Source organism: Scatophagus argus, chromosome 3 (assembly GCF_020382885.2).
Source record: "Scatophagus argus isolate fScaArg1 chromosome 3, fScaArg1.pri, whole genome shotgun sequence".
Lineage (NCBI taxonomy): Eukaryota > Metazoa > Chordata > Actinopteri > Scatophagidae > Scatophagus > Scatophagus argus.
The window spans coordinates 2,835,373-2,860,062 of NC_058495.1; the positions used below are offsets into that span (position 1 = coordinate 2,835,373).

Sequence of the window (24,690 nt, forward strand, 5' to 3'; positions counted from 1 at the left end):
GGTCTGGGCCCTTCTATGTGGAGTTTGCATGTTCTCCCTGTGCCTGCGTGGGTTTTCTCCGGGTACTCCGGCTTCCTCCCACAATACCAAAAACATGCACATTAGGTTCATTGGCTACTCTAAATTGCCCCTAGGTGTGAGTGTGAGAGTGTGTGGTTGTTTGTCTTTGTGTGTTGGCCCTGCGATTGACTGGCGACCAGTCCAGGGTGTACCCTGCCTCTCGCCCGTAGTCAGCTGGGATAGGCTCCAGCTCCCCCGCGACCCTGACGGATAAGCGGTATAGAAAATGGATGGATGGATGAATCACTGTTTTCTGCAATTAGCGAAATGTATTTACGTTAATACTTTTCTGGGTCCTAATAAGTGGATGGAGCTGAATACTGACGCCAGTGCAGAAATGCCGTAAGCCTACATTTTTTTAGTCTGATTGCCTGTAAACTAATGAGAAAATAACCCCACTTGCCTCTTGATTTATTACCTCAGCAAACAGTTTCTTAATTTTTGATAAATGTTGGTTTAATTTAGAGTAAATAGAGATAATAAATAAAACAGGGCATGTTTTAAGGTGTGGATAACTTGCTATTTGTAAGTTGCTACTACGGTGTGTCCTCGGTGTGGTTCTCAGCCAGATCCAATCAGGAAAGAGATGTAGCAATGCAGTTGCAGTTCCACAATATGGTCACCAAAAAAACAAGATGGCAAAGGCTGTCATGCCAGACTTGAGTCCTCAAAACTGTAGTCCATAAACCAGTTTTTACTATACAGTCTATGAGCCCTTCTGAGGTTTGAATCTGCAAAATTTTGGGTGTTGTTCCACCATGGATGTAAAAATGGCAGAAATATAACAACATAGACTCATACTTGCAGGCATATATTCTCTCCCCTCTCTCTGTGGAAGCAAACAGCTGCTGACTTATCACTGATGACTCAGTTGCTGGTCTGCAACACTGACCAGCCACAGCAATATTAGAGGGTCAAAAACTCTCTGATAGGTTTAAACACACAGCCACCACTAGATGGAGGCACTGCATTGCAGGAAGGGCTTAGAGTATACAGAATATACTGTTTCTATTTTATTTATTATTCTTAACAGACTTGAAAAGCAGAAACAGCTAAATGTGGCAGTTTACTTTGAGAAGTATTTCTCATTCAGTTCATGTGGATTTTATTCACAACTTTCATTTGAAGTCAACTCCAGGATTTTGAGTTCAGTTTGAAATGTAAAGGATATTAGTTTAAAGGCTCACATATGAATTGTGTAGTGCAGGAAGAAAACAGCTTTCCATGCACCGAGAGGCATGAGACAGTTACTGCATCCAAAATAACAATCACTCTGAGGAAACACTGAATACAGAGTGACTCACAGAAAAATGAGAGACACCCACAGGGAGAAGCGGTTGAAAGAAAATATCTAAAATTTAACCTTTTCTTAAACTCAACGGCAGCTTTACAACATGAGTCAGCGTTCACACACTGATGACAGAGGGTACCAGGCGGGTGCCACCTGCGTCACGAGCAATAACGTATTCACTTGAACACTCAGGCCAGGGATTGCACCTCTGACTGTCTGATTAGTGAACAATCTCTGTACCTCCACAGCAGCCCCAACGCGTCACCGTCGCATGTGTGATCTGCTACTTCAGCACACTTTGATGATTTAATATCCAGGAATTCAGTGTACACGCACAACATGTATGGCAGGGCTTTTTTTAAATCCATAAAATCAATGAAATGAAACACAATATATCCTCGGTAAATTATTCCTACTACTTTCGGATTACTTGATTATACTACCCTTTCGACAGTATTGCAAATAATTTATAGTGCGTAAGAGTCATGAATTTTACACAGAATGTCTTGCCTTGTACATGTCTTACCTCCCAAGTGATCTCCATATTGTCCTTCCTGGAACCCCACCCCCGAAGGCCTCTAGGAATGGCATCTGGGGCTTGTTTTAGCATAACAAAATGCACTCACATCAAAAAACATCTCCAACACCCCAACTCCAACAAACACCCATGTCTATGACTTGAAACTTCCTGACTTGTGGTTTCTAGAATATGTTGTTCTGCTTATTTTGAAGACTAACACAGTACTAATGAGACATCTTCTTACACACTGTTTAACAACATATTAACAACATGTCATTTTCTAAAATAATAATTAAATGTCTTTCTGAAATTGGTTGCTTACTGAAACTTAGTTTAGCCATTTAGCCAGAACAGATAGAAAATGATGGAAAAACATATATGTCTTTACAAATATAATTTCAGATGAAAATGTGTGTCTTTGTTTGTGTCTGTCTGTCTGTGTGGTGCTGCTCACCAGCTCCACTGGTCTTGTATCGCCGTGAGGGGTGGCTGGGCTGACTCTGGCCCACTGAGTTGATGGCAATCACCCTGAACTGGTAGTTGACGAAGGGTGCGAGCTGCAGGATGACTGAGTTGAGGTCTCCAGGGTAAGTGGACAGGTTCTGCCACCTACCCGGCTCCCAGCGGTCCTCCTCAAACTGGACCAGGAACTCTGCAGAGACACAGGACTGGCTTGAACAAAGGCACATCACTTGGTATTAAAGCTGAAGAAATCAGCAGGTTTTTAGCTTTTTCTCCCACTGAGTGGACCACCTGTATTTGTGGCTTTATGTATTCTGGTAAATGTCATTTCATCTCCTCTTAACTTTGACTGCAAAATATTCATTTACAGACCTTTCTGAAATACACATTACAGTTATCATTTTATGAGTAAAAGCCCCTCAAATCATATTTCTCTGATGGATTGTAGTTATTGCCTTATTACAGAAATATAATACTAGTATTTTAAATTTCAGCATGACTGGATAATCAGTTCTTTAATGAGAATGGTGACCTGGAGAAAACTCTAAAACTTCATCTTTCTTGCTCTCTTTCACTCATACAATATGTCTACAAAGTGCATTTAACTGCTGTGTGAAGAGACTAAGAGCAAATCTAGTATGCCTGTAACACAAGAGAAATGCAACATTACAGGGTAATTTGATCCTTCCATGATATCCTGGGGAGGTGAGAGAATACAGGTATATGAAGACTGTCTGTCTACTGACGTGTGATTGGGCTCCTGTTGTCCTTTCCAGGGATCCAGGTGAGGCGAACGCTGCGGGCGGCTGGGTCCGACAGATCCAGATCAATGGGACGGTCTGGACGGTCTGCAGAGAAACAGGGAGTAATCTCACCTTAGACATAGCAAACACATGCTGTACTCTACAAGCAGAAACAGACAGGAATAAGCATGCTGCAAAACACGTGAATACATTAACTTTTCATTATGACACCCAGTGACTGAATCTCTGGTCTAAATTTAAACAATGTGGCACGAGTAGGATTTTTGTCCCAAACTGGACCATATGAACAGTCTGGACAAACATTTTTTGACTTAACATGAGACTAAATGACTTGACAGGATAGACTGCAATGCATGCATATAAAAACATCCATTCTGTATTTAAATCAGTATCTTCCATCAAACACACATGGAGAAAAAAAAAATCATCTTTGGTAAGTAATGAAGTGACGTTTTAATAGAAATATTATAATGGAACAGAGAAACAAGTTGAGAGAGAAGCAGAGAAAAAAGAAGAAGAAAACAAAGTAAACAGGAAAGGAAACAGAAAAACAGATGAAAGAAAGATTTCCACCTGAGCTGTGTGTTACCTGGAGGCAAGGCACTAGAGACTGAGGGGTTGAGGGAGGCTTCCTCTGTGGGGCAGGGTCAAGGACCAGGAAGTAGGTATAAAGGTTAGAGTTTGTAGGTTAGTCTACCAGCCAGTAAGCAGCAAGGGAGCACAATGGTTTCATTTGGTACACATTGTATGAATGTAAGTCAGCTTCACTGACTCCAGTTTGAGACATGTAATCATCATATTTACATTTGAGACTTTTTTTTACTGATGATTATATTTGAGACACTGATGTATGCCAGTTTTACCATTTTTCAAAAGTAAACTCTGTGTACCCAGGAGGTCACTTAACCAAACGCAAATCATTAATGCAAAAGTCTCCAATGTCAAATCAATGGTCACACGGGATTCTCAAACTGAGTCTACAGTATAGCTCCACTACAGCCCTTTCTGCATGTGTCTACATACATCGCATGCAAACTGTTAAATCAGTGAGAGTAAGTAGAGTTAAAGCTAAGCTAAGCTAGGCAAGTATTTTAGTAAACTCCAGCAACAATAAAACATGCATGATTCCCCTTTGATGGCACAGAGCTGAAAAATAGTAAAGTATCAAGACAAACTGAAGACATTTACAGTAAATATCAAAAGATGGTCTAAATGAGAAAATATAACAAAAATACACATTTTGTGACTGTGCGTATGTGTGTCATAGAGAAGTATGTTTTATCATAGCACAATTTTACAAAACTGTCCTAACTGAAGAATTTCCAAAGTTAGGATGATATCTCCTGTAATTAATTCAAAATAACTGATTTCACTAAATGACAGCTGTAATTAGAAGTTTCTTTGCAGGAAAAGGTTTACATTAGCTGATGCAATGAATCTGCGGGTTAAAGCAAGTCTCTGTGACATATTTGGGTTTGAAGAAGTTCTTGTTCCACCACTGTTCTGCATGTGAGTGTACCTAACACAGTGAGGCGGGCTGAGGCTGAATCCTGGTCTATCTCAGACTCAACAGTGCAGGTGTATGTTCCCTCATCGCCTTCATTCACATTGGAGATGGTGAGTGACTCCTCATCTTTCTTCATCCTGGGAGGCAAACAAAGAAAGCACTGATTGTTATACATCAGCATTTCAAATTGGGTGTAAAGCAAAAACATTTCACCTCTCATCCAAAAGGCTTCTCCAGTTCTGATTAACTGGTCAGGAGTCCCAGGTATTAAACCTACTGGCTAGATGGCAGACCCAACTTAGCTCCTCTACACAGGATGACCTGGATGACTGAGAATCTACACAGACATATAGGCCCTTTATTTATCACAGTATGTGACAATTACTGAAGGACAACCAAGAAGGAACTGACCATGTAATTAAACAAAAATGAATGAAAGAAACTCAGATTCCCAGCTGGTGAGGTATTTTTTTTTTCTGGAAAAGCCTCTGTTTGGATGGTGAGACTGTGACATGGTTTTGTTGCAAGATGGGAGCATCTGTGACGTTTTAGGGTCAGTGTAGGTTGTTACCTCGATCCGATGTAGAGAGGCTTGTCATCCTTGGTCCAGGCCACAGTGATGGGCAGGCTGGGATCAGACTTCACCTTGCAGTCAAAGCGAGCAGCGGAACCCCTGGTAGGTGACTGGTGCTCTGGGGCTCGAACAATACGAGTTGGTTCTGGGGTTGAGGTTGAAGAGGAGCACACACACACACACACACACACGCATATATAAACATACTATATGAATATTTACATGCATCCAGGAGATAATTACATCCGTAAACAACTTATTTCCATGAGCAGTGTGATTGATGTTAAAATTATGTGCTTTGTATTTGAACTCAAAAAAAAACTGAACTGAAAAATAAAAAGTTGTCTCACCACCTTTGCAGATTAGCTCATTTTTTTCCCCTTCAGTTTTAACCTGAATGCTCTGATGGATTATTTTGCCAGCTTATGCAGTAAAATGAGGCAATTAAATTAAAAGGGCAAGAGATTTAAATATAATCCAATAGTTTAGGCTGTTTGGCTCAAAAAATAGGAAATCATTTCGTATTTCACACATTAACAACAACAGCAATAACAACAATAACAATAATAATAATAAAGAACATGACGTCAAGTTACATGGTCACAGAATGATGTCATATCAGTATCTCACTGTGTAGAGTTTGAATGCTGTGTCATAACAGTGTACGTCATATGGGTCTGAGAGCAGTGCTGTAATGTCTGACCTTTGACCTCCAGGCGGACCTGGATGTTGGCGGTGCCCAGGATGCTGTTGGCCACGCAGGTGTAGGTGCCCTCGTCCTCTGCTTTGGCCCGTTTGATCTCTAGGGTCCCGTTGATGTAAACACGGTACTGACCGCCATCAAGTCCACTGCCCTGTCCATTCTTAAACCTACACAGACAGAAAACACACAAACATGGACGTGACTGAAAACATGAACCATTAAAATTTCAATGATAAAGAACAGCTGTATGAAGTCAGTATCTTGCTGAAGGACACATGGAAGGGGTTTTTAGAGGGTGATGGTATTTTGGGATTTATGTAAACAACAGAGCATCAAATGCTCACCAGCGTAGCTCTGGAAGAGGAGAACCAAAGAAGGGACAGTCCAGGAAAGTGCGATTGTTCTCAATGACTTTAATGAGCTGATCTTTGGGACCCAGCATCCTCGGCGGCATATCTACAGACAGACAAAGCATGGGTCACACCTTTACCACTTCATCTCTCACAACTATTTTACCTCTGTAAAGTGACATGAAACCTAAAGATGTTAACAGTTTAATCAATCAGTGCTCCATTTGGATTCAGCAATGATTCAAGGTGTCATAAGTATTAAACTTTCTACCCCGGCAGAGCAAATATTCAGACTTGTCTTAGTAGGAAAAGCCCAGGTATCACTAACAGCACCAGCAATGAGTCAGCATGAATGAGTTTCTCATCTACAAAGCCATTCTATTTTACAAAATGTATCTTGTTACAGAGCAAACGTACGCCATGGACGCTTCGGCGCTGAAAATTCAGTCCGCTGCGTCGCTCACTCACCACAACCACAACTCACCCACGTCAGTTTTCTCCCCGGTTTAGCATCCAGGCGTGTGGTGAGGTACCCACTACTCGTCCACCTCTTCATTTCAGTTTGTAAAGACTCTGGTTTGTCATACACTCACAGTCACCTGCACTCCCGGTCCGACTCCACTGCTCCTCTGCGGAAGCGCGCGCCGCTGCAGGGGCGGACTTTATTGAGCACGGGGCAAGGGGGCACGGCCCATTGCACTCAGGGGGTTTACATTTTTTATGGTGTTGGCTATGTGGTGTTTGTGTAAAATTATTGTATGGTGTGTAAATATTTGGTGTGTGGATAAATTAAATAATGCATTATTTATTTTTTTGTATTTATTTATTATGATTAGTGTATTGGATGGACCTTTATGTTTGTTGGTTATCCCCTCCATAATGGTTTGGACCATTTTGGCTCAACAAGCAGCCCTATTTAAAGGAGCCTCATTTTGCTCTTGTTGTTCCTAGGGAGAACTACCATGTGTTACTGTGAGTGTTTGTTATCGGTGTTTAGTTCCTGCATTATTCCTGCATTTTGTCTGGCTGTGAAAACCTCGTGTTCTGGGAAAATAAAAGGGCTTTTCCTGGCACCTGACGCTTTGCTGCCTCCTATTTTCAACCTCTTCCGCCTGAATCCGATCTTGCCAAGATCCCGTTATTCGGGGAGACCACTCTGGTCCTACATTTTGAAATCAACTTCTCCCTTGTGTGTCTCACCGAGGACACTGACGAAGGCATTGGCCAGCAGGTAGCCATGCTGATTGGAGGCGTTGCACTGGTAGACAGCACTGCTTCCCATCTGCACTGAGCGAAAGATAATGGTGTCATCCAGCACCTGTCTGCTTGGGTTGGGGGGAGAACCTGAGGGCAAAGCATTGGAAAGAGAAACACAGAAGAACAATAAAAAATCAATTCAGTATGACTCAGTATGTCTTGCTTGGCACATCAAAAGTTAAGGCTAGTACAGTATAGTATATACTACTATAGTAGTATAGAAGACGATTCAAATTTGACTTGATTTGATTTCATTCAAATGGTTATATTTATAGTCAGTGCATAATTATACACACAATTTGTTCATCAAACTCTCTTAACAGCACAAAGTTGTCATTCAGCCTGAAGAAAGCCACCTGTTCATAAGAAGGTCCATCTTTGTAAGATTTGATACTTTAGAATGATCAAAGATCCAACAGAAATGTTGCCAAAAAGTAAAAAGAAGATTTTCTCACTGTGGAGCCTCTAGTCCCGCTGTAAAAAATCAGCAGACAACAACTTAAACTTGCGTCGTATTAGCCTTGCTCAGACAGAAATTAACCAGAATAGTTTAAGCTAAATGAAGTTATATGCCAAAAACCTTTTGAGTGGAAACCAACTGTCCAATAATCATGTTAAGAAAGAAAGAATTCATACTTTCTATAGGTTGTCCATTGATCAGCCATTGGATGTTAGGTTTGGGGTTGCCATTGGCCCGACAAACCAGACGGCCGTTCTCATCTGGAGCGAGCACAAGATTTGTAGGTTTGTCCAGCCAATAAGGAGCCGCTGTGGAATGCAGGAAGCCTGGTTAACTCAAGCTCAAGCACATGTATTAGTATAAACATATCTCTTTACACACCTCTGTAAACTGCTCACCTTTGACCTGAACAAAGATGGAGTGGCGTATACTGCCTAACTGATTGTTGGCCATGCATACATACTCCCCAGCATCCTCTTCTGACACACTGATGATCTTCAAGGTCTTGTTGTAGTTCTCAAACTTCACTTTCTGTCTTGGAAGGTCACCGCCCTTCTTAAACCACTTAATGGAGGGAGTTGGACTATAGGGGAAGGACAGAGAGACATGAGAAAGTATGAGAAAGAGAGTGAAACTCAATACACTCATGGTATTACTGTCATAGGTTTGCATTTAGTTGAACCATTAGGTTCACAGTTCTGTGCACCAATCAAATCAATACAGCTGAATACTGAATGTGACTGGTGTGCTTGTAAGACAGTTTCTCAGTCATCATATCAGAACCCTTTTATAACCTGTAACTTTCGATTACCTGTGAAGTGCTGGGATTTATTAATTATTAAAGTTGTTTGGAAGAACATAGCCTGTCTCTTACGAAGATTGTTGAACAATGTTAGAGGCAAGACAGATCCTGGAACAGTTTATGATCCTTTGTATAGCAGTCCCATTGTAAATAATGCAAGGACGTTGTAAATCAGTCTTTTGAAATTGTTTTCAGATGTTATGTGTAAATAATTATTATTTGTATTTTTATATTTTATATAATTTGTTCTTTCACAGTCTGTCTTTTTATCAAACATGTTTTTAAAGATGGATAATAAAAAAGGTAATTCCCAAATTTGTATTTCCAAAAGTATTAATTGTTCTGCTATCTTATCATCATACCATTTTTGTGTTTATGAATCTATATACCTCCGTCTCTTACTGTGATTCATCCTGAATTACGTGTATAAGCTTATACATATATTTTCCCAATCAGATGTGGTTTGGGTGACTAGCTGTCTATAAACTCTGTTAGCTTCAGGGCCATAGTGACCAGCATAGTGCTATTGTCACTCATATACTTATATTTGAACATTCATTCATTCATTCATTCATTCATTTTCTATACCGCTTATCCGTCAGGGTCGCAGGGGAGCTGGAGCCTATCCCAGCTGACTACAGGTGAGAGATGGGGTTCACCCTGGACTGGTCGCCAGTCAATCACAGGGCTGACACACAAAAACAGACAACCACACACTCTCACACTCACACCTAGGGGCAATTTAGAGTAGCCAATTAACCTAATGTGCATGGTATTTTTGGTATTGTGGGAGGAAGCCGGAGAACCCGGAGAAAACCCACGCAGGCACAGGGAGAACATGCAAACCCCACATATAAGGGCCCAGACCAGAACCTGAAACCCTCTTGCTATGAGGCGACAGTGCTAACCACTGCACCACCGTGCTGCTCTACGTGAACATCAGTTGGCAAAATTGTTATTTACATATTGTGGTCTAATTTATTCACTTCTCTCCTGTTAACCTCCTGATGTAACAACACAGATGAGGCAGGTCTAGTGGAGATGAACAGTCCTATATGCTGTGAATCTCTTGAAACTCACTTAGTCACACCCACTTTCATATTCAGTTTCAATTGGAAAAAATGCAGAGAAAGAGCTCACAGTCCAGCAGCAATACACTCCAGCAGCAGTCGCTCGTCTCGTAGCACCATTTTGGAGCTCTCGCTCCCTGAAGGTGAAAGGAAGGTTGGGGTGGACTCGGCTACTTTGCGGCCTGCAGACGAGGAACATGGAGAGGTTAATACACACATTCAGAATCAAATGCAGGAGCACTACAGTTTATATTTGTACCATGACTCACTTCCTCCTAAGAGCTAAACATCCTCTCTGTAGGCACTGCCACATAAATCTAACACTATTATTCTGATCATTTCCTTGTGGCTGTGTTCCATCTCTGCCAGGCTTTGGCTCTCTCTGCTGTTTGTTGTGAGGCCAAGGCAGCCTGTAAACAGGTTTTACACCCTCTGGCTTTTCTCACAGGAAGACATTAGGAGATACAGAAACAACAACAGAGTCATTGATCTTGCTTTATGTTTGCCAAGGGAACAGAGATGGCAAAGATTGGTATTAAAAGCTTCAGTAAAGCAGCTGATAAAAGTTGTCCAGTTTGTCTTTTGTAACAGGATTAGTTCAACCTCAAACTGATGTATACTTAAGGTCACTCAGTTAATGGCATTAGTTTTCCACTCTATGTTTAAATCTTCCCATAGGGCTTGGCTAAAGCAATAAGCTGCAGCAGCTTTGTAACTGTTGCCTTGCCAAAACCGGAGTCTTTAGAAGTGAACATTGTTGTTATTTGGCAGTCTGGCTACAGGCCTTTTATAATTCACAGCACAATAAAGATCCATTTTAAACCCATGCTAAATGTGCAGGTGCTTTTAAACAAAATTTGGAAGGTTGTTTAGCATCAGTATTCTGTCAGTTGTTTGGAACAATCATTTGAACATATAAAACGTTTGAACATAAATGAATCAAACAGTCAGTTAAAGTAAGTAGTCTGGGATGTGAGCAAACTGCCAAGTGCAGTCTTTGTCTGCATATTCAGCACTGACACGTATGAGGCATTCTAATCAGGCCTGCAGTCGAGTGTAAAGTCCCTCACTCTGTTCTATGTACAATACACCTTTTTTATTTTCACATAAACTACAGTCATGACGAAACTATTCCGTACATTTGGGTTTGCAATCAAAAGGGAACCTTTATAAACAGGTGTTGTTCAAGTTTGCAACAACTGTGACAACTTAAATTTAGGTCCCATGCCAGATTTCGTATGAAAACAGTCAACATTTGAAGTTGTAAACCCTCACAGCATCTGAGAAGTGAGTTTTTCTGTGTGAGCAAGCAACTAACTATGCCAATGAGCTGCTTTTTAATTTATCGACGCTTGATCATTACTTAGAATTCTAGACTGCACATTTTCAGTCTGATCCAATCCCAGCTCAAATGCTGTTAACGCCGTGATATAAAATCCAGTCAGCAGAGAGCTACAGCCTGCTGAGAAGTGTGTGGGATTAATTTAGCATTAGCATCCTTTGTCATGCAGATCTGTACGGGATTACTGCATCTGTTAGCGGCTAGCTTCTCCAGTGGCTGGTAAATATACAGGAGTGGGTGAGGAGGATCTGTTATTGTCAGTTAGACTGAGAGGAGAAAAAGAATGACAAGAGAAGAAAACAAACCAAAAAAGAAGACATCAAGAGTAAGTGGTAGTGAATGCCTGAGTGCTTATGTACACCATTGCTGTAATGGGAGCTATGGCAACGCAGTGCCCTGGAAACATGACAGACACGCTGCTGATGATGCTGACAGGAATCCTCGGGATATACTGCAACTTTAGACCTCTTTAGATTCCGCAAAAAAGAGTGTGCTTTTTGTTTTCGTGTTTTCCTGTTGGTCAAGATAAAGTAGCCACCTTGTGAGCATGTGTTTGAGTGGTTGTGTGCGAGCACTTCAGCAGCCTTTACAGCCCCCATCACTCCTCCACACTCACATAGAAATGTGTTTCAGAGCAGAAGCAGGAGGCGGCTGGCTTTATTTCCATACATATATGACTACTAATGACCACAGCATGAATCCAGACTGAATATTCATCATGTGACCTAATCCTCCTCTGTGCTGGAGCCTCGTCGGTGTCTTCAGTCCCACTGGGCCTCGGAGCCGCCAGTCTGCTCTGTCACAAGGAGCATCTTCTCCCTCAGGGATGCAGTCCATCTATCCTTGGGCTTCACTGCCCCCCCAAACCCCCCCAGCTCAGCAAATGGCACATATGCTGCCACTTTGGCTGATCTCTTCCCAGTGGCTATGGTCTCAAAATGAATATACACACTCAATTCTCTATGCGCAATATACCTGAATCAAAAGTAATTTGTGTTAATTACTGTAATGTTTATTCATTATGTGTGATCATTTAACACTGAGTGAAAGGTGGAATAAAGAGATTATGGCCTAATGAGATTAATTCTTATTTCCACTGTGAAAGTGTATATTAGGGTCAGAGAAATTTTGGTTTGTCTTTTATTGGGAGTCACATCCAATCCTACTTTAAATATGATATAGCATTTGATTTGTTTCTGTGTTTAAAAGATTGATTAGGAAAAATTGCATTCTGCTGCAACATTCTGCATTATATTGTTTCTGCCATCAGCTACTGGGAGTTTCCGTGGATATATTTCAGTTCTTCTAAAAGGCACCTCACCACTGTCGCCAAGTGTTTGCTCAAGGGGGAATGTTGGGTTCTCTGTATTACAAAATGTAATTATTTTGTAATACAGAATTATTAATTACAAAATTTGGTCTAGACCTGCTCTAATTGGAAAGTGTCATGAGATAACTTTTGTCGCGAATTGGCGCTATATAAATATACTGAATTGAACTGAAAGTGAATATATTTCAATCTGATGGGAATAAAAGACAACAATTTAAGACTTTAACATGTTCCATTCCAGCAGCTTCAATCAAAAGAATATCTGTTTAAAAAAAAAAAATACTGTATAATCCATGGGCTCCATGGATTTCAATCTGAAAAATATGGACTGCTAAAGTGTTCAGCCATGAAATGAAATGACTCAACACCTCTAAAATATCCTGAAACTCAGTTCATCACACACTGATGATTTAAGGCATACTGTAAGCACTTAAAGGACAAATTCAACTGTGTTTTCAGAACTACAATGGATTGAAAAATGGGAGGGAAATGAATGGTCAGTAACTGGTAGATTTGTTGTATCATGTGTCAGCGTTGGATAAATTTTCATTTGTGAGCTTACAGTGGAAAACAGCACTTCAAGGAGCAGTACTTTACACTATTGTATGAACTGTTGTTGGTAAACACAGTTTGTAAATGATGCATTCTGTTTTTAGTGGATTTGAAGAAGGAAATTCCTCTGCAGTTTCTCCTCGCACAAGAATAATAATGAATTCATGTAAATTTTGAAATGTTTCTTTCTCAAAAGGGGTCCAATTTAAAAAATATTTAATATTGACGGCAGAAGCATTTAAAATTAAAAAACAGATATCCCTTAAAAGAAACAAAGCCCTTATCTACAGGAAGCCACGCAATGAATCCTACCCCTGTAGAGAGCAGTTAGAAGATCTGTGTCTAAGGTCAGTCAGAGGTCAGTGGATGACTTGAGTGTCACCAAGCTAGCATGTTAGTGTGCTCTTCATGTTACCGTGGGACATGACTAAGGAAGCGCAGCTGTCCTGACAGGAAGTGACTCACCACCGTTGGGGTCAGTGGAATTGTAAGATGTATTGTTATACTGCTCCTCTGAAAACACACACACAAACACACACTGGCTCATCAGTCCACACACAAACACATTCAGAGAACCTGGAGACACAAGTCAAGTTGAACAAAGCTGAAACAAAAGATTTCATGTTATTTTGAGAGCATCCAATGTTTTGTCTTCTCTATTATGCAACAACCTGAGGGCTGGACTTCATGTCATGTCATAACATCACCTCTAGATGGGGATATGTCATATTGGGTTGGACCGCTGTGTGTGAAGACAATATGTTGAGCAGACACGGAGAAAGAACAGGAGCAAAGAGTTCATACAGTGTTAGTCTAGTGTTTACTCACTGGTCAGAACTTTGAGTGTGAAGGGGTTCTTCTGCTGGATGGTGTGTGTGAAAGGGAAGCGAGCGTTGCAGCTGTAGTCATTATGAGCATCTTTGGCCAAAACGTTGGAGAAGTACAGGTCTCCGTTAAGACCCATGGACACTCTCTCATCCTGGGGGATGGGAATCATAACTGAAGGACACAGGAGGAGGAGAAACAGAGAGTTGGATATTACAATGTGATTATTCTGATATTTTGACTAAAGCAAAACTAACACCACCAGTGAATGGGGACCACGTAGATTCAAGTTTTAAATCAGCAGTTGTATTCATGACACATTCGGAGATTTCACAGCACGATTGGCTGTAGAGTTTTTTCTATACTTTTTAGGATTCAATCATTTGCAAATGTGTAAACCAAGTATTTACATTTTGCATGTTATGGTATTTATTATATTACTTTATACTTCCCTTTTAATTGTGCAGGTGTAATAGTCATTTCAAAGTGGGTGTATAGAATATGAAAGAAGTGCATGTTTACCAGCTGTTCACAGAATGATCTGCACTAGGAACTTAAATATATGACAGCCTCACCTACTTAGATATTGACCATTTTATTGAAAGCCCTGCTACTCTGTCACTACACTGCTAGAAGTGCCATATCAAATTGCCTCAGTAACCCTGTAACCAAGCATCTCGTGCCACAGTCTAAAAATATCATAAAATATCATTATACTTCTACATACAACTCAGTTGGACATCTGTTTAAGTTCGCTCTGGTAACCCTGCTGATGTGTCATCCTACAGCTGCTAAAGGCAAACGGTAAACTTGCAGCGCACCCACACAGACATCCAGACAGACCGCCATCCACACTCTGCACCACCTGACGTGAGCCGTATGGTCATCAAGACAGTGCCCCAGGACCAATCAGCAGCCGGGCCAGCAGTCCTAATCACAGTTACAGTATCTAGGCTACATGACATGACGTGTATATGTGTGTGATGTACACTTGTCATTGAGTTCATATGAGGTGAAAGGTCCTATAGCTGTACTATCTACAATTTTAACTGGAAGGAAAATCTTGTATTAATATGCATAATAATAGTCTTGCTGTAATGGAAATAATTCTCACAAACAGGTCATTTAAGTATTTCAGGTAAATAGTCTTTTCTTCTTTCTTAGAATACAAAAGATTCAAAGAGATAAGAGACCTGCTTTGTTCATGCTAACGTCACTCCCTCTCTCCATTCACATGGAGCTCACTCAAACTCTGCTGCTGTTCATCTCTCTCTCTCTCTCTCTCTGTCTCCCTTTATTGAGCCGGAAAGTAGCTTTGAAACGTGTTTTTACGAACGGCAACTGACAAATCCTAAAGTGGAGGTTTGATAATAATGAAACATGTGAGCCTCCTCTCCATGTTTACACTGTCAGTGAACTTGTGTGTGTGTGTGGGTTGAGGGAGAGGAGGGAATGTCACTGCTTTTTACTAATGGAGTTGGAGTTTACATTTCAAAAAAAAAAAAAAAAAAAAAAAGGCAGCAGAATTGGCCTTAAAGGTGATTTTAACAGTGCCATTTTATGGCTATAAAATGATGGTTTTTGGTAAGAAATGAGTTCTACATACACAATACACACACTGATCCACACATGCACACACACAGTACTGTATCGAAGTACAACTGGCAGAAGGACAATACAATGTAAAGTGTTGGAGGGAAGTCAAAAGTGGTTTGAGACTAAAAAAAAGTCTCCTAAAAGCTGCTGAGAGAGCACGAAGGAGAAAAGACTAATGGAAAGTATTGTTGTCAGAGCTCACTGGACACAAACTGGTTGATTACTAGATCACCTGAAAGACCTCACAATGCAAAGGAAGTAATAATAAAAATGCACCTCTCAGCACCTAGACTGCTTTTTCCTTAACAGTGCTGATTGACTTAACTTGAGGTGATTGGGATAAAAACATAAAACATGGCATCCTCACGAATGATGCTCTCAAGCTGATCAGGTGCTCAGTTAAGAAGCCAAAAGGCTCATAATGCACCTTTTCCTCAATTGGCGTAAAAAGGTGTCACCAGACAATGAGGGATGGTACCATTTTTCACTGCACAGTGACAGCAGTGAAGAAAATCAGCACGGCACACAGACAAAACACACTACATGGAGAAGTAGAAATACATTCAGTGTGTATGTGTGTATAGCTATGTAATCGGTGCTCACCACTGTTCATCCAGAAGATGAACGGAGGAGGCAGGCCTGGTGGGGGGTTGCAGTGCAGAACCAGCGGGGAGCCTTCGGTCACCACTTTTGGCTCCAGTACCTCTTTAGGCCACAGAGGAGCCTCTGACGGGTGGGCACGGTGGAAGGCAGGCGATGGGAGTGAAAAGAAGGAAGACAGAAATGAGAAAAATCATATTTGATAAGAATATCAGAATGTCAGACAAGGCTCTGTCAGACAGTAGAGTCTCTTGCCAAACTGTTAGCGATGATTACAGACTGACTGTATTGGCAACTTGTGACAAAACGTAAGGCATGTCTGCTGGATGTTATTGTGGCCAAAACACATTTTAAGGCAAGAACAGTCCCATTGTAATATAAAAAATAACAACAAATAACAATAATAAATACTAAAGAAAACTGATGTCTCATCATAATTTGATCTTTCTTCTCAGCTTTTCTAATATAAGACACCATAACGCTTGGATTGAGACATATTTCTTTGTAGCCTGTGATATGTAAATGTGCATGTAATGTATGAATATTGTGTAATAATGTGTTCTTACTGGAGACCCGGAGCAGGATTTTGTTGGACAGAGCAACTCCAAGTTCATTGCTGGCAAAACACTGATATTCTCCTTCGTAGTCCTCTGGTCGTCCTCCGTTTCGGAAACCGATCTCCAGAGTTCCCGAGCGTTTTCGCATCGTCACCCTGGGATCTTTCCCTGTGTTGAAAAACTTCCCGTTCCTTCGCCATGAGAACCTGAGACAGGAGACAGCGAATGAAAGAGATTAGCATTATGACTTGAACCAAAGCACGCCAAAAGTTATTATTGCATGAAGTTTGGGCTACTGCCATGTTGTCTTTAATTGTTTCAACATCCAGAAAATGCGAAAGTGTTTGGTTTGTCGTGCGGTTACCATCTTAAATTACTCAACTGGCACATGACAGCAGCTCACAAATAGAGCCCACCACATGCTCTCCGTGTGCATGTAACAGTTACCATGGCTTAATCCTGTTCCATGTGGTGTTTCCAGAGGGCTCCCTGATTACTGAAGAACACGGAATATACTTACATAACCCGCCTCTATTTTTAGTGATGAGCAGGGATTTATAAAGACACTTCCTGTCATTTTTAGGCGAGTTACAGTTGAGATGGGGATGTTTGAGGTGCAACACAGTGCTGAGCCTGAACAATGGGCCACTATTGAAGCACTCAAGACCAGAGTTGTGTATATGCGCGTGTGTGTGTGTGTGTATGTTGTGGCGTGTGTTACGTAGTGAGAGACTGATTGCAAGTGAATAAGTGAACGATCCCATTCGCTGAATGTTTCATGAGCATGAATAGTCAACTGAGTGCATTATTGGAGCACAATGCCTGTCCTAGGAAGGGGAGAGTCAGCATGTGTGCATGGGAGAGAGGCTGTGAGGGCCTTATTGTCTGGTTGTGTAAGTGTGTGTGTGTACAGAATCTAGATGGGTGTGCATGTGTATGTGTGTGTCTCTTACGTAAAGCCAGTCTGTCTCCAAATAAACAATGTACCACTGTCCTGAGCTGGTCATACCCCCAGTGATGTAACCACTGGAGACCCAAAGTGTGCATGCACATTTTTATGGGCTCATCTTTTTTCCAGCAAACAACTAGAAATAGAATTCAAAAAAATTCTGAGCAGACAGTGTAAGCTGACTGTTCTCACAACAGCCGCAGCAGACATCAGCCAGAGTGATGACGGCATCGGGAGGACAGTGTGGGGGTTAGCAGAGAGAGAGAGAGAGGCAGGGCAGCAAAAAGCACAGCAGACCTCTTGTCAGGTTAAGGCTGCAGGGGGCAGGTAGACAGGTGTCACACTGAGTTTATGGGGCTGTTAGAGGGCAAGAAAGGAGCTTTGGGGTAAAATGCTATTCAGCTGAAGGGGAAGAAAGGATGGGTGGGTGTGAGAGAGACACGGACAGACAGAGGGGGGGCTGTGGCAGAAGAGGACATGTGAGTGGCACTGTCACTCTTAATATGTCTCACTGCCAGAGAGAGACAGGGATGGATGAGGGGAGAGAGAGACAGGAGGGCAGCCAAGGACACACCAAAGGCAGACAGACAGTCGGAGGTGACAAAAGGCAGCAGAGGAGAGAAAAGAACGAGGAAACAAGAGACACAATTAGCCTGGGTGAAAAGAATAAATGATAGACAGCAGGAAGAAGAAGAAGAGGAGGACTGTGGCATCACATGAATCTTCCCTTGACTGTTTTGTCCTCAGCTGTGCTGCATTTTCCTGATTACTCCCCAGCTGCGTCTGATTGGTGCTCACAGCTCACAGCCTGTCGGTTTGTCAAGTTGACATCACATCAATCTTACGTGGGTTTGTTTTATACCGACTGGGATCGACTTCTGATTTACAGAGGATTGCAGAGTTAGGCCTGAAGACTACAAAGATGCTACTGAGTTGCATTATGGGAAAAGCAGAATCCAGAGTGGTTTCTGTATTAAGATTTAAATGCGAGGAGCTTTCACATTCTTGTATGTGTGGGTAAAGGGTTGGAAAATGAAATAACAATAACAGTTTCTAATTTACCATTTAGGAAGCAGTTCCAAACACAACTGTCCACAATAAGATCTGTATAAGAATGGGGGGACAGTCTTCAGGGAAAGAGACATCGCTGTTGATTTTTTAAAATGTTAATTTTAATTTCTGTGAGCAGCACAAAATTAAGTTTCATTCACCCCCAATGCATTAAAGAGGAAGAGTGAAAACAAAAAAAAACATTCCATGTTTAATATGAAAATGAAAAAAAAATTGCTGCCTTGCTAAAAGTAAAATAGTTATTTTAAATACAACTTAAAAACAAACAAATAAACATGGGTTAAACAATGAATTCAAAATTGATAGATCTCATAGGTTTTACATCATCTGCTTGTGTCTCTGTTATTGGCGCTATTGCTTAAAAGTGACAGATAGTAGGAGAAGACAGATAAATGTGTGTGTGTGTGTGTGTGTGTGTGTGCGTGTGTGTGTACTCCTTACGTTGGCATTGGGTTGCCTTTGGCCTCACACTCGATGATGATGTTATCTCTGGGGTCCACAATGTAGTCTTTCACTGACTGTTTGACTATAGTGGGGGGCTGCTTCACTGGGAGAGGATGGGAGAGACACACACAAGGTTACAGAAAGAAGGCGGTTTACACATCCAACATGTGGACGCTGCTTGGCTAAATATCACTTGTGATAAGCTTGCATTCATCAAAATAACTGCTGAGATCAGTTTGCAACAGTGTGGCTCACTGGTGTCTTGTTTTTAGTTCCTGTGCAGCAATAGAGTTCTAGAGACAAGACACGGGGCAGCCGTGGCCTAGAGGTTGGAGAAGCGGAGGGTCACCGGTTCGATTCCCCCACCGGACGGGCAGGAAAAATTTGGGTGTGGTGGAGTGATTAATGCAAAAAAAAGAATGGCAAAAATGCCCCCCCCCTTCATTAGCCGGCTGATGTGCCCTTGAGCAAGGCACTTAACCCCCAATATGCTCCCCGGGCGCTTGATGCAGCCCACTGCTCCTGTGTGTGTTTCACTGCATGTAATTTGCCAGGTGTTGAATGTGTGTGTTCAACTAAGGATGGGATAAATGCAGTAGTCAAATTCAGTATGTGTATGTAAAAATATATATACTGTCAATAAAGTTGATTATTTCTTTCTTTCTTAAATATTAGGCTTTGATACTTTGCCATTCATAGTAGTACAGAATATTGCCTTAACTTTATGATTCATCCTTTTTTGTTTCTTTGAGGCCATCATCGGATCCATACATCAGTCTAAACCTGCCTTCATCATGATAAGAGAAATAAACAGGTCGTAGTTTCCACCACTCCAGCTGTGTTCACTCTACTATACATATTTAATGGCTAGCTTCAGCCAAACCCCTAAACAGTATAGACGCAACACGGAGCCAGCATCTCTCTGCCCTTTTGCATTTCCAGCTCACTGAGCCCTGCAGGGCTTTGAATCTAACACTGTATACACACAGTCACACATACTGTACACGCAACACGACATAACAGGCGCTTCAGAGAGCCCGCCGTCTGCTAAATTAAAGGAGGAGCTTGATGCTCTAACAGAAAGCAATGAGAGCGGACTGGAAGAGCGAATTCCTGTCTAAGAGAGAGGACACAGAGAGGGGAGGGAACAGTTCTGCCCTGTAAGGGAAGCTACTCCAGCTAATCTCTTCCATAACTGAAAAAGGCCTATATTATACATATCCTTCACGTTGCTATGGTAACCATGAGAGTATTTTTATAGTATGCTCGGTTGTGATAAAAAGCCAGGCTATGAGAGATAATTAGTATGGAACTGAGTCTCCAATATAGCAGCCTTTACTACATCCTCCAAGACTCATATTCTGAACTACCCCTGAGTTATGAATGCTGTATTGCCATATTACTGTTTTTCTCATGCACACTGATTACTGCTTCTGATCTTCATCCATTAACAATTGCTGAGGATTTGATACAAGGCCATGTTTCAAAAACTGACACACTGCAAAGTAAATAAATCAAGAAATTGTGTTTGTCTTTAGTAATCAACAGAATGTTCCCTAAATCTGTTGTATGCACATGTTTTGCCTCTTTGGAGCAGGAGGAGGAAAACTGTAAACACTAGCTGTTCCTTTTCACAGTCAACTTCACAAGTTCTACTGTAGCATTGCCAGCTGCAAGCTGTAAGTTATTAGATGAGTTAAAGATCAGCAGTGACTTGTTAAAAAGAAACACTTACGGTCTTGCAGGATCTTGGCTGTTAGTCCAGCGTGAAGCCGAAGAGAGACAGAGACAAGGATGGAACAAATGGTAATGTGGTTGTTAATCATATTAGAGACATATCTAAATTGATGTCACAACTTTGCACATTCATCATTTTATATGATGTTGTTGCTCAGTGGCTCCAAACTAGTGAGGTGAATTTTTGAGTTAGTTGAGGACTCACCTGCAGGGAGGTCCCACATCAGCAAAAGTTGAGCAGTAAGGAAGAGAAAGACAACACGCAAGTTACACATCAGTCGCACATCAAAGACGTTAACGCAGCATCATACTGTGGGTTTCAAATTTGAATAGAGTGGAAGGTAATCGGGACCATAACTGCTTTTAAATCTTCACATGCTGTATTTGCAGCACATGAAGCACTTTCATTTACAACTGATGTTTTCCTGGTATCAAGGTAACACAAAAGATGGTCCAAGACTACAGACCCAGTGTTAATGACTTCAGCCTATCAGCCTCACTGCTGGGGATCTGAAGAACATTCCAACTCATTACTCACAATCACCAGGATTTTATTTCACTTCATTGTCATCATTTTTTGTTCCTTAACCATCACATAATTCACGAAGGATCATTCACTCGAGTCAAATCCTCTTCAAGGTCCCGTGTTTATCTTTACGCTTCAGGCTCCTTCTAACTGGAACAAGTTACCTGTAAATATTTAAAAATGTTTGATTTTTTCCATCCTTAAACTAAGTGCCTGTGTTTTCAGTAGTGCTATCACAGGTTTGACAACAACAGCCAGTGTGGCATATCTTTTTAGTTGACAGACTATAAACTAATAAGATTTTAAAAGCACATCTGAGCAAGCCAAAGCACGTGTTCACTGTGATGGATCATCTAGTAACTGCTTCTCATTCAGAAAACAAAGACCAACAGCAAAAAGCTCTTCCTAAAGTAAAAAGGGAGTAGTACTAACAGCACTCTGATCATCTCTTATTGCATACTCCCTGTGTCACCTTCAAAGTGTCACATACAGATATTAAATACCTTGATGTGTAGATATTTAGCAGTAAAATGGAGCCAGACTCTCGCTGACTGTGATTTAAGCCCCCTCCCCACTCACACATGGGAACACACACACATGCACACACAAAGATGAAGCCACCCTGTGCCAGGAGCTTGACCTTGTGGATGTGAAGACAGTTCCAGATGAGCCTCGATATGAGGTGTGTATACATGTATATATGCTCAAATATGTGCCTGCAAGTATTTGATTCAGTTTGTATTGATGTTTTGTCAGCTATAGCTTCACAGACCTATTTATTCAACTGAACCAATATTCATCAAATGTCCTTTAGATATCACTATGTAGAGAGAGATAGTGTGTGTGTGTGTGTGTGTGTGTGTGTGTGTGTGTGTGTGTGTGTGTGTGTGGAAAGCACTCATCAATAAAGGTCAAGAGTGCAGTTTGCTGTGAAGCAGATAAGGAGACATAAGGGAAAGAGGGGGATGGGGCTTGTCTTCTCATTACTGCCATCTGAATTAAACCATCAGCACACTGTGGAGCATGTGCTGCCTTAGTGAGCTCTGATAATTTAACATGTCATACAGCATTAGACTTCAGTTCGAAAATGTGACGATGTGCATTTGCAAAGCTGAAAAGTGGATTGCCATCAGCTAAATCTGATGAGTACTTCTACCGAGAGGACACTGATGAGACATTAATATTAGTCTTGGAACTGCGTGCAGGTGCTTTGAGACCTACTGGAATACAAAATCAATAAATAAATCAAATACCTCATTCTGATTCTGCTGTTCTAAATATAAATATGTGATAATGTTTAAACTTAAATATTTTGGAAAATGTTAGTCCAAACAAGTGCAAACATTTGGTGAGCGGGATCTCTGTCCGTTTAGAGCTTAGAACTGCCGAATTCAGGGAAAGAACAATTAACTGTTATTCAAATTACATAAAATTATTTTTAGATATTTTTAGAACCCCTTCAGATCAAAAGGCTTCCTCTTTGTGTAAATGAGGACATTCTACTCTATGTTTCTACGTGTTTGAGCCCTGTCATACTGAACCATGACTTGGATCTATCTGTGACCAACTGATTATATTTTCTTCAGAGATAAATAAAATCCCTGCCTGTCAGTGTGGCGAATACATTAAGAAGAGGTCACTGGGTTATATGAGTATTACCCAATGGCTTCTGTCAGGTGGGGTGTGCGTGCATGTGTGTGTATCAGATCAATAGAGCATCATAAGTCTAGGGATGAAAGGTCAGGCTAATAAAAACACAGGGAGAGATGGCACCATGGGGGAGGGGGGGGGTCAGTTGACAGCTGACTGCTGAAAAGTGTGTGTATGTGTGTGTATGGGACATATAAGCCATGTGTCCTTGGGGCTCTCTCAGTCCCAAATCATTTTTCATGTGAAAAAGGAGCTTGTGTGCATGTGTGTGTGTGTGTGTGTGTGTGTGTGTGTGTGTGTGTTTACATTTGCAGTCAGGGATCCACCCAGTGATATGAAGCAGTATATTGTTATGATGATCAAGTGTTAACGTGATGTGACTTACGGTCTTGCGGAACTTCGATGGGTGCTGCGTCGCGCCACAGCAGCAGCAGTGACGACATGAGAGCCAGGGCCACATGCCTACCCTGCCCCAACATCTCTCCCCCTCCGATTGGCTGGCCTTGCCCCTCACCACTCCTGATTGGTTAGATGGTTCCCCTGACTGATGCACAGAGTACCTGTGTGTACAGACACAGACATAGATGTTTAGGATGAAGACAGCATAGTAGACCATACAGTATATGTACAGTATGAACTGTGAGTGTGTGTGTGTAGCTGTGCATCTATTCTGGCACGAGAGTGTGTCGAGTCTGGCCTACATTCACAGCTGAGCCTCTGTGAGACTCCCTGAAGAGAGCAGCCCAGAAACAAAGCCAAGGAGGTGCTCTGTGGCTCTGATTCTCGCAGTGGGATCAGGCTCCATCACAGTCTGCTTCACAGCAGCAAAAAGCACGATGGTTTAATTCATCTATGCAGAAACGATGATGGATCATCATTTAAATGTCCATCATTCAGTATATATATATGAATATAGCCATTTACTGATATCAAGACAATGCTAGAAACAAATGAAACATAGTGCTGATTGACTCTGCTGAACTTGTGAGCCATCCATATTTTTCTTCACCCATTGGTCAGATCTCTTCTCCCTGCCGCATTACTCAGCAGTCAGCCCACAGGCCAAAGATTTCTAATTTATTTCCCACCACCTCCACATGACAGGTCTGTGTACTCATGGCAACCATAACAGGACCACCTGCCCACTGTTAATCCCTGTCTCTCATGCTGCCATCTCCTACCGCGATCAATCCTTCACTCTGCTTCTAATCACATCAGAGCTCAAAGCTATGACAACAGGATATTTATTTTTAAAAAAAAGGTGAAGTGTGAGGGTGGGTGAGTGTTTATCATAAGGTTTCAAATCTGTAGGATAATATGACCAGCTGAAGGTGAAGAATGCGACATAAGAGAAAGGACTGTTGAGCTGATGACGAGGACTGCGACTGCACTGGGCAACAATCGCTTAACTGTTTCTGAGTCTGTATGGACAAAAGATGAATGGAAATTTTACAAAACCATTACAATTAAAGCACTTAATTAAAAGATTGAGATTAAAATCCTTCCTAGCAGAAATTTGGACTCACATCACTCATCTAAAATATTAAATGCGCTAACAATTACCAAAGAAAGAGAAAAACAAGATATACGGTGAAATGGTACACAAAAACTTATGGTAACATAAAGAGCCCATCTTGAATGTGTTGTTGAGGTGTGTATACATGAGTGTCAGAAGTCATAATGTTTTATAA

General features: G+C 41.4%; 1 protein-coding gene across 15 annotated transcripts in view; it reads right to left on the minus strand.

Annotated features, from left to right (window-relative positions):
- Nucleotides 1-24,690, minus strand: part of nfasca (neurofascin homolog (chicken) a) — a 121,293-nt gene that overhangs the window by 28,362 nt on the left and 68,241 nt on the right. For 7 of the 15 annotated variants that reach the window (XM_046381333.1, XM_046381402.1, XM_046381391.1 and 4 more), the window contains exons 3-21: nucleotides 23,385-23,559; nucleotides 20,822-20,839; nucleotides 19,084-19,189; nucleotides 16,632-16,828; nucleotides 16,069-16,191; nucleotides 13,873-14,043; nucleotides 13,510-13,557; nucleotides 9,891-10,002; nucleotides 8,347-8,531; nucleotides 8,125-8,256; nucleotides 7,432-7,575; nucleotides 6,226-6,337; nucleotides 5,882-6,048; nucleotides 5,176-5,323; nucleotides 4,617-4,741; nucleotides 3,687-3,731; nucleotides 3,080-3,181; nucleotides 2,326-2,523; nucleotides 1,878-1,948 (exon numbers count right to left, since the gene is read on the minus strand). In XM_046381333.1, the coding sequence (XP_046237289.1) occupies nucleotides 1,878-1,948; nucleotides 2,326-2,523; nucleotides 3,080-3,181; nucleotides 3,687-3,731; nucleotides 4,617-4,741; nucleotides 5,176-5,323; nucleotides 5,882-6,048; nucleotides 6,226-6,337; nucleotides 7,432-7,575; nucleotides 8,125-8,256; nucleotides 8,347-8,531; nucleotides 9,891-10,002; nucleotides 13,510-13,557; nucleotides 13,873-14,043; nucleotides 16,069-16,191; nucleotides 16,632-16,828; nucleotides 19,084-19,189; nucleotides 20,822-20,839; nucleotides 23,385-23,478 (2,298 nt within the window). In that variant the 5' untranslated portion in view covers nucleotides 23,479-23,559. The remainder of the gene's footprint in view (nucleotides 1-1,877; nucleotides 1,949-2,325; nucleotides 2,524-3,079; nucleotides 3,182-3,686; nucleotides 3,732-4,616; nucleotides 4,742-5,175; nucleotides 5,324-5,881; nucleotides 6,049-6,225; nucleotides 6,338-7,431; nucleotides 7,576-8,124; nucleotides 8,257-8,346; nucleotides 8,532-9,890; nucleotides 10,003-13,509; nucleotides 13,558-13,872; nucleotides 14,044-16,068; nucleotides 16,192-16,631; nucleotides 16,829-19,083; nucleotides 19,190-20,821; nucleotides 20,840-23,384; nucleotides 23,560-24,690) is intronic. The other 8 variants (XM_046381445.1, XM_046381369.1, XM_046381359.1 and 5 more) reach the window with 5 other exon arrangements.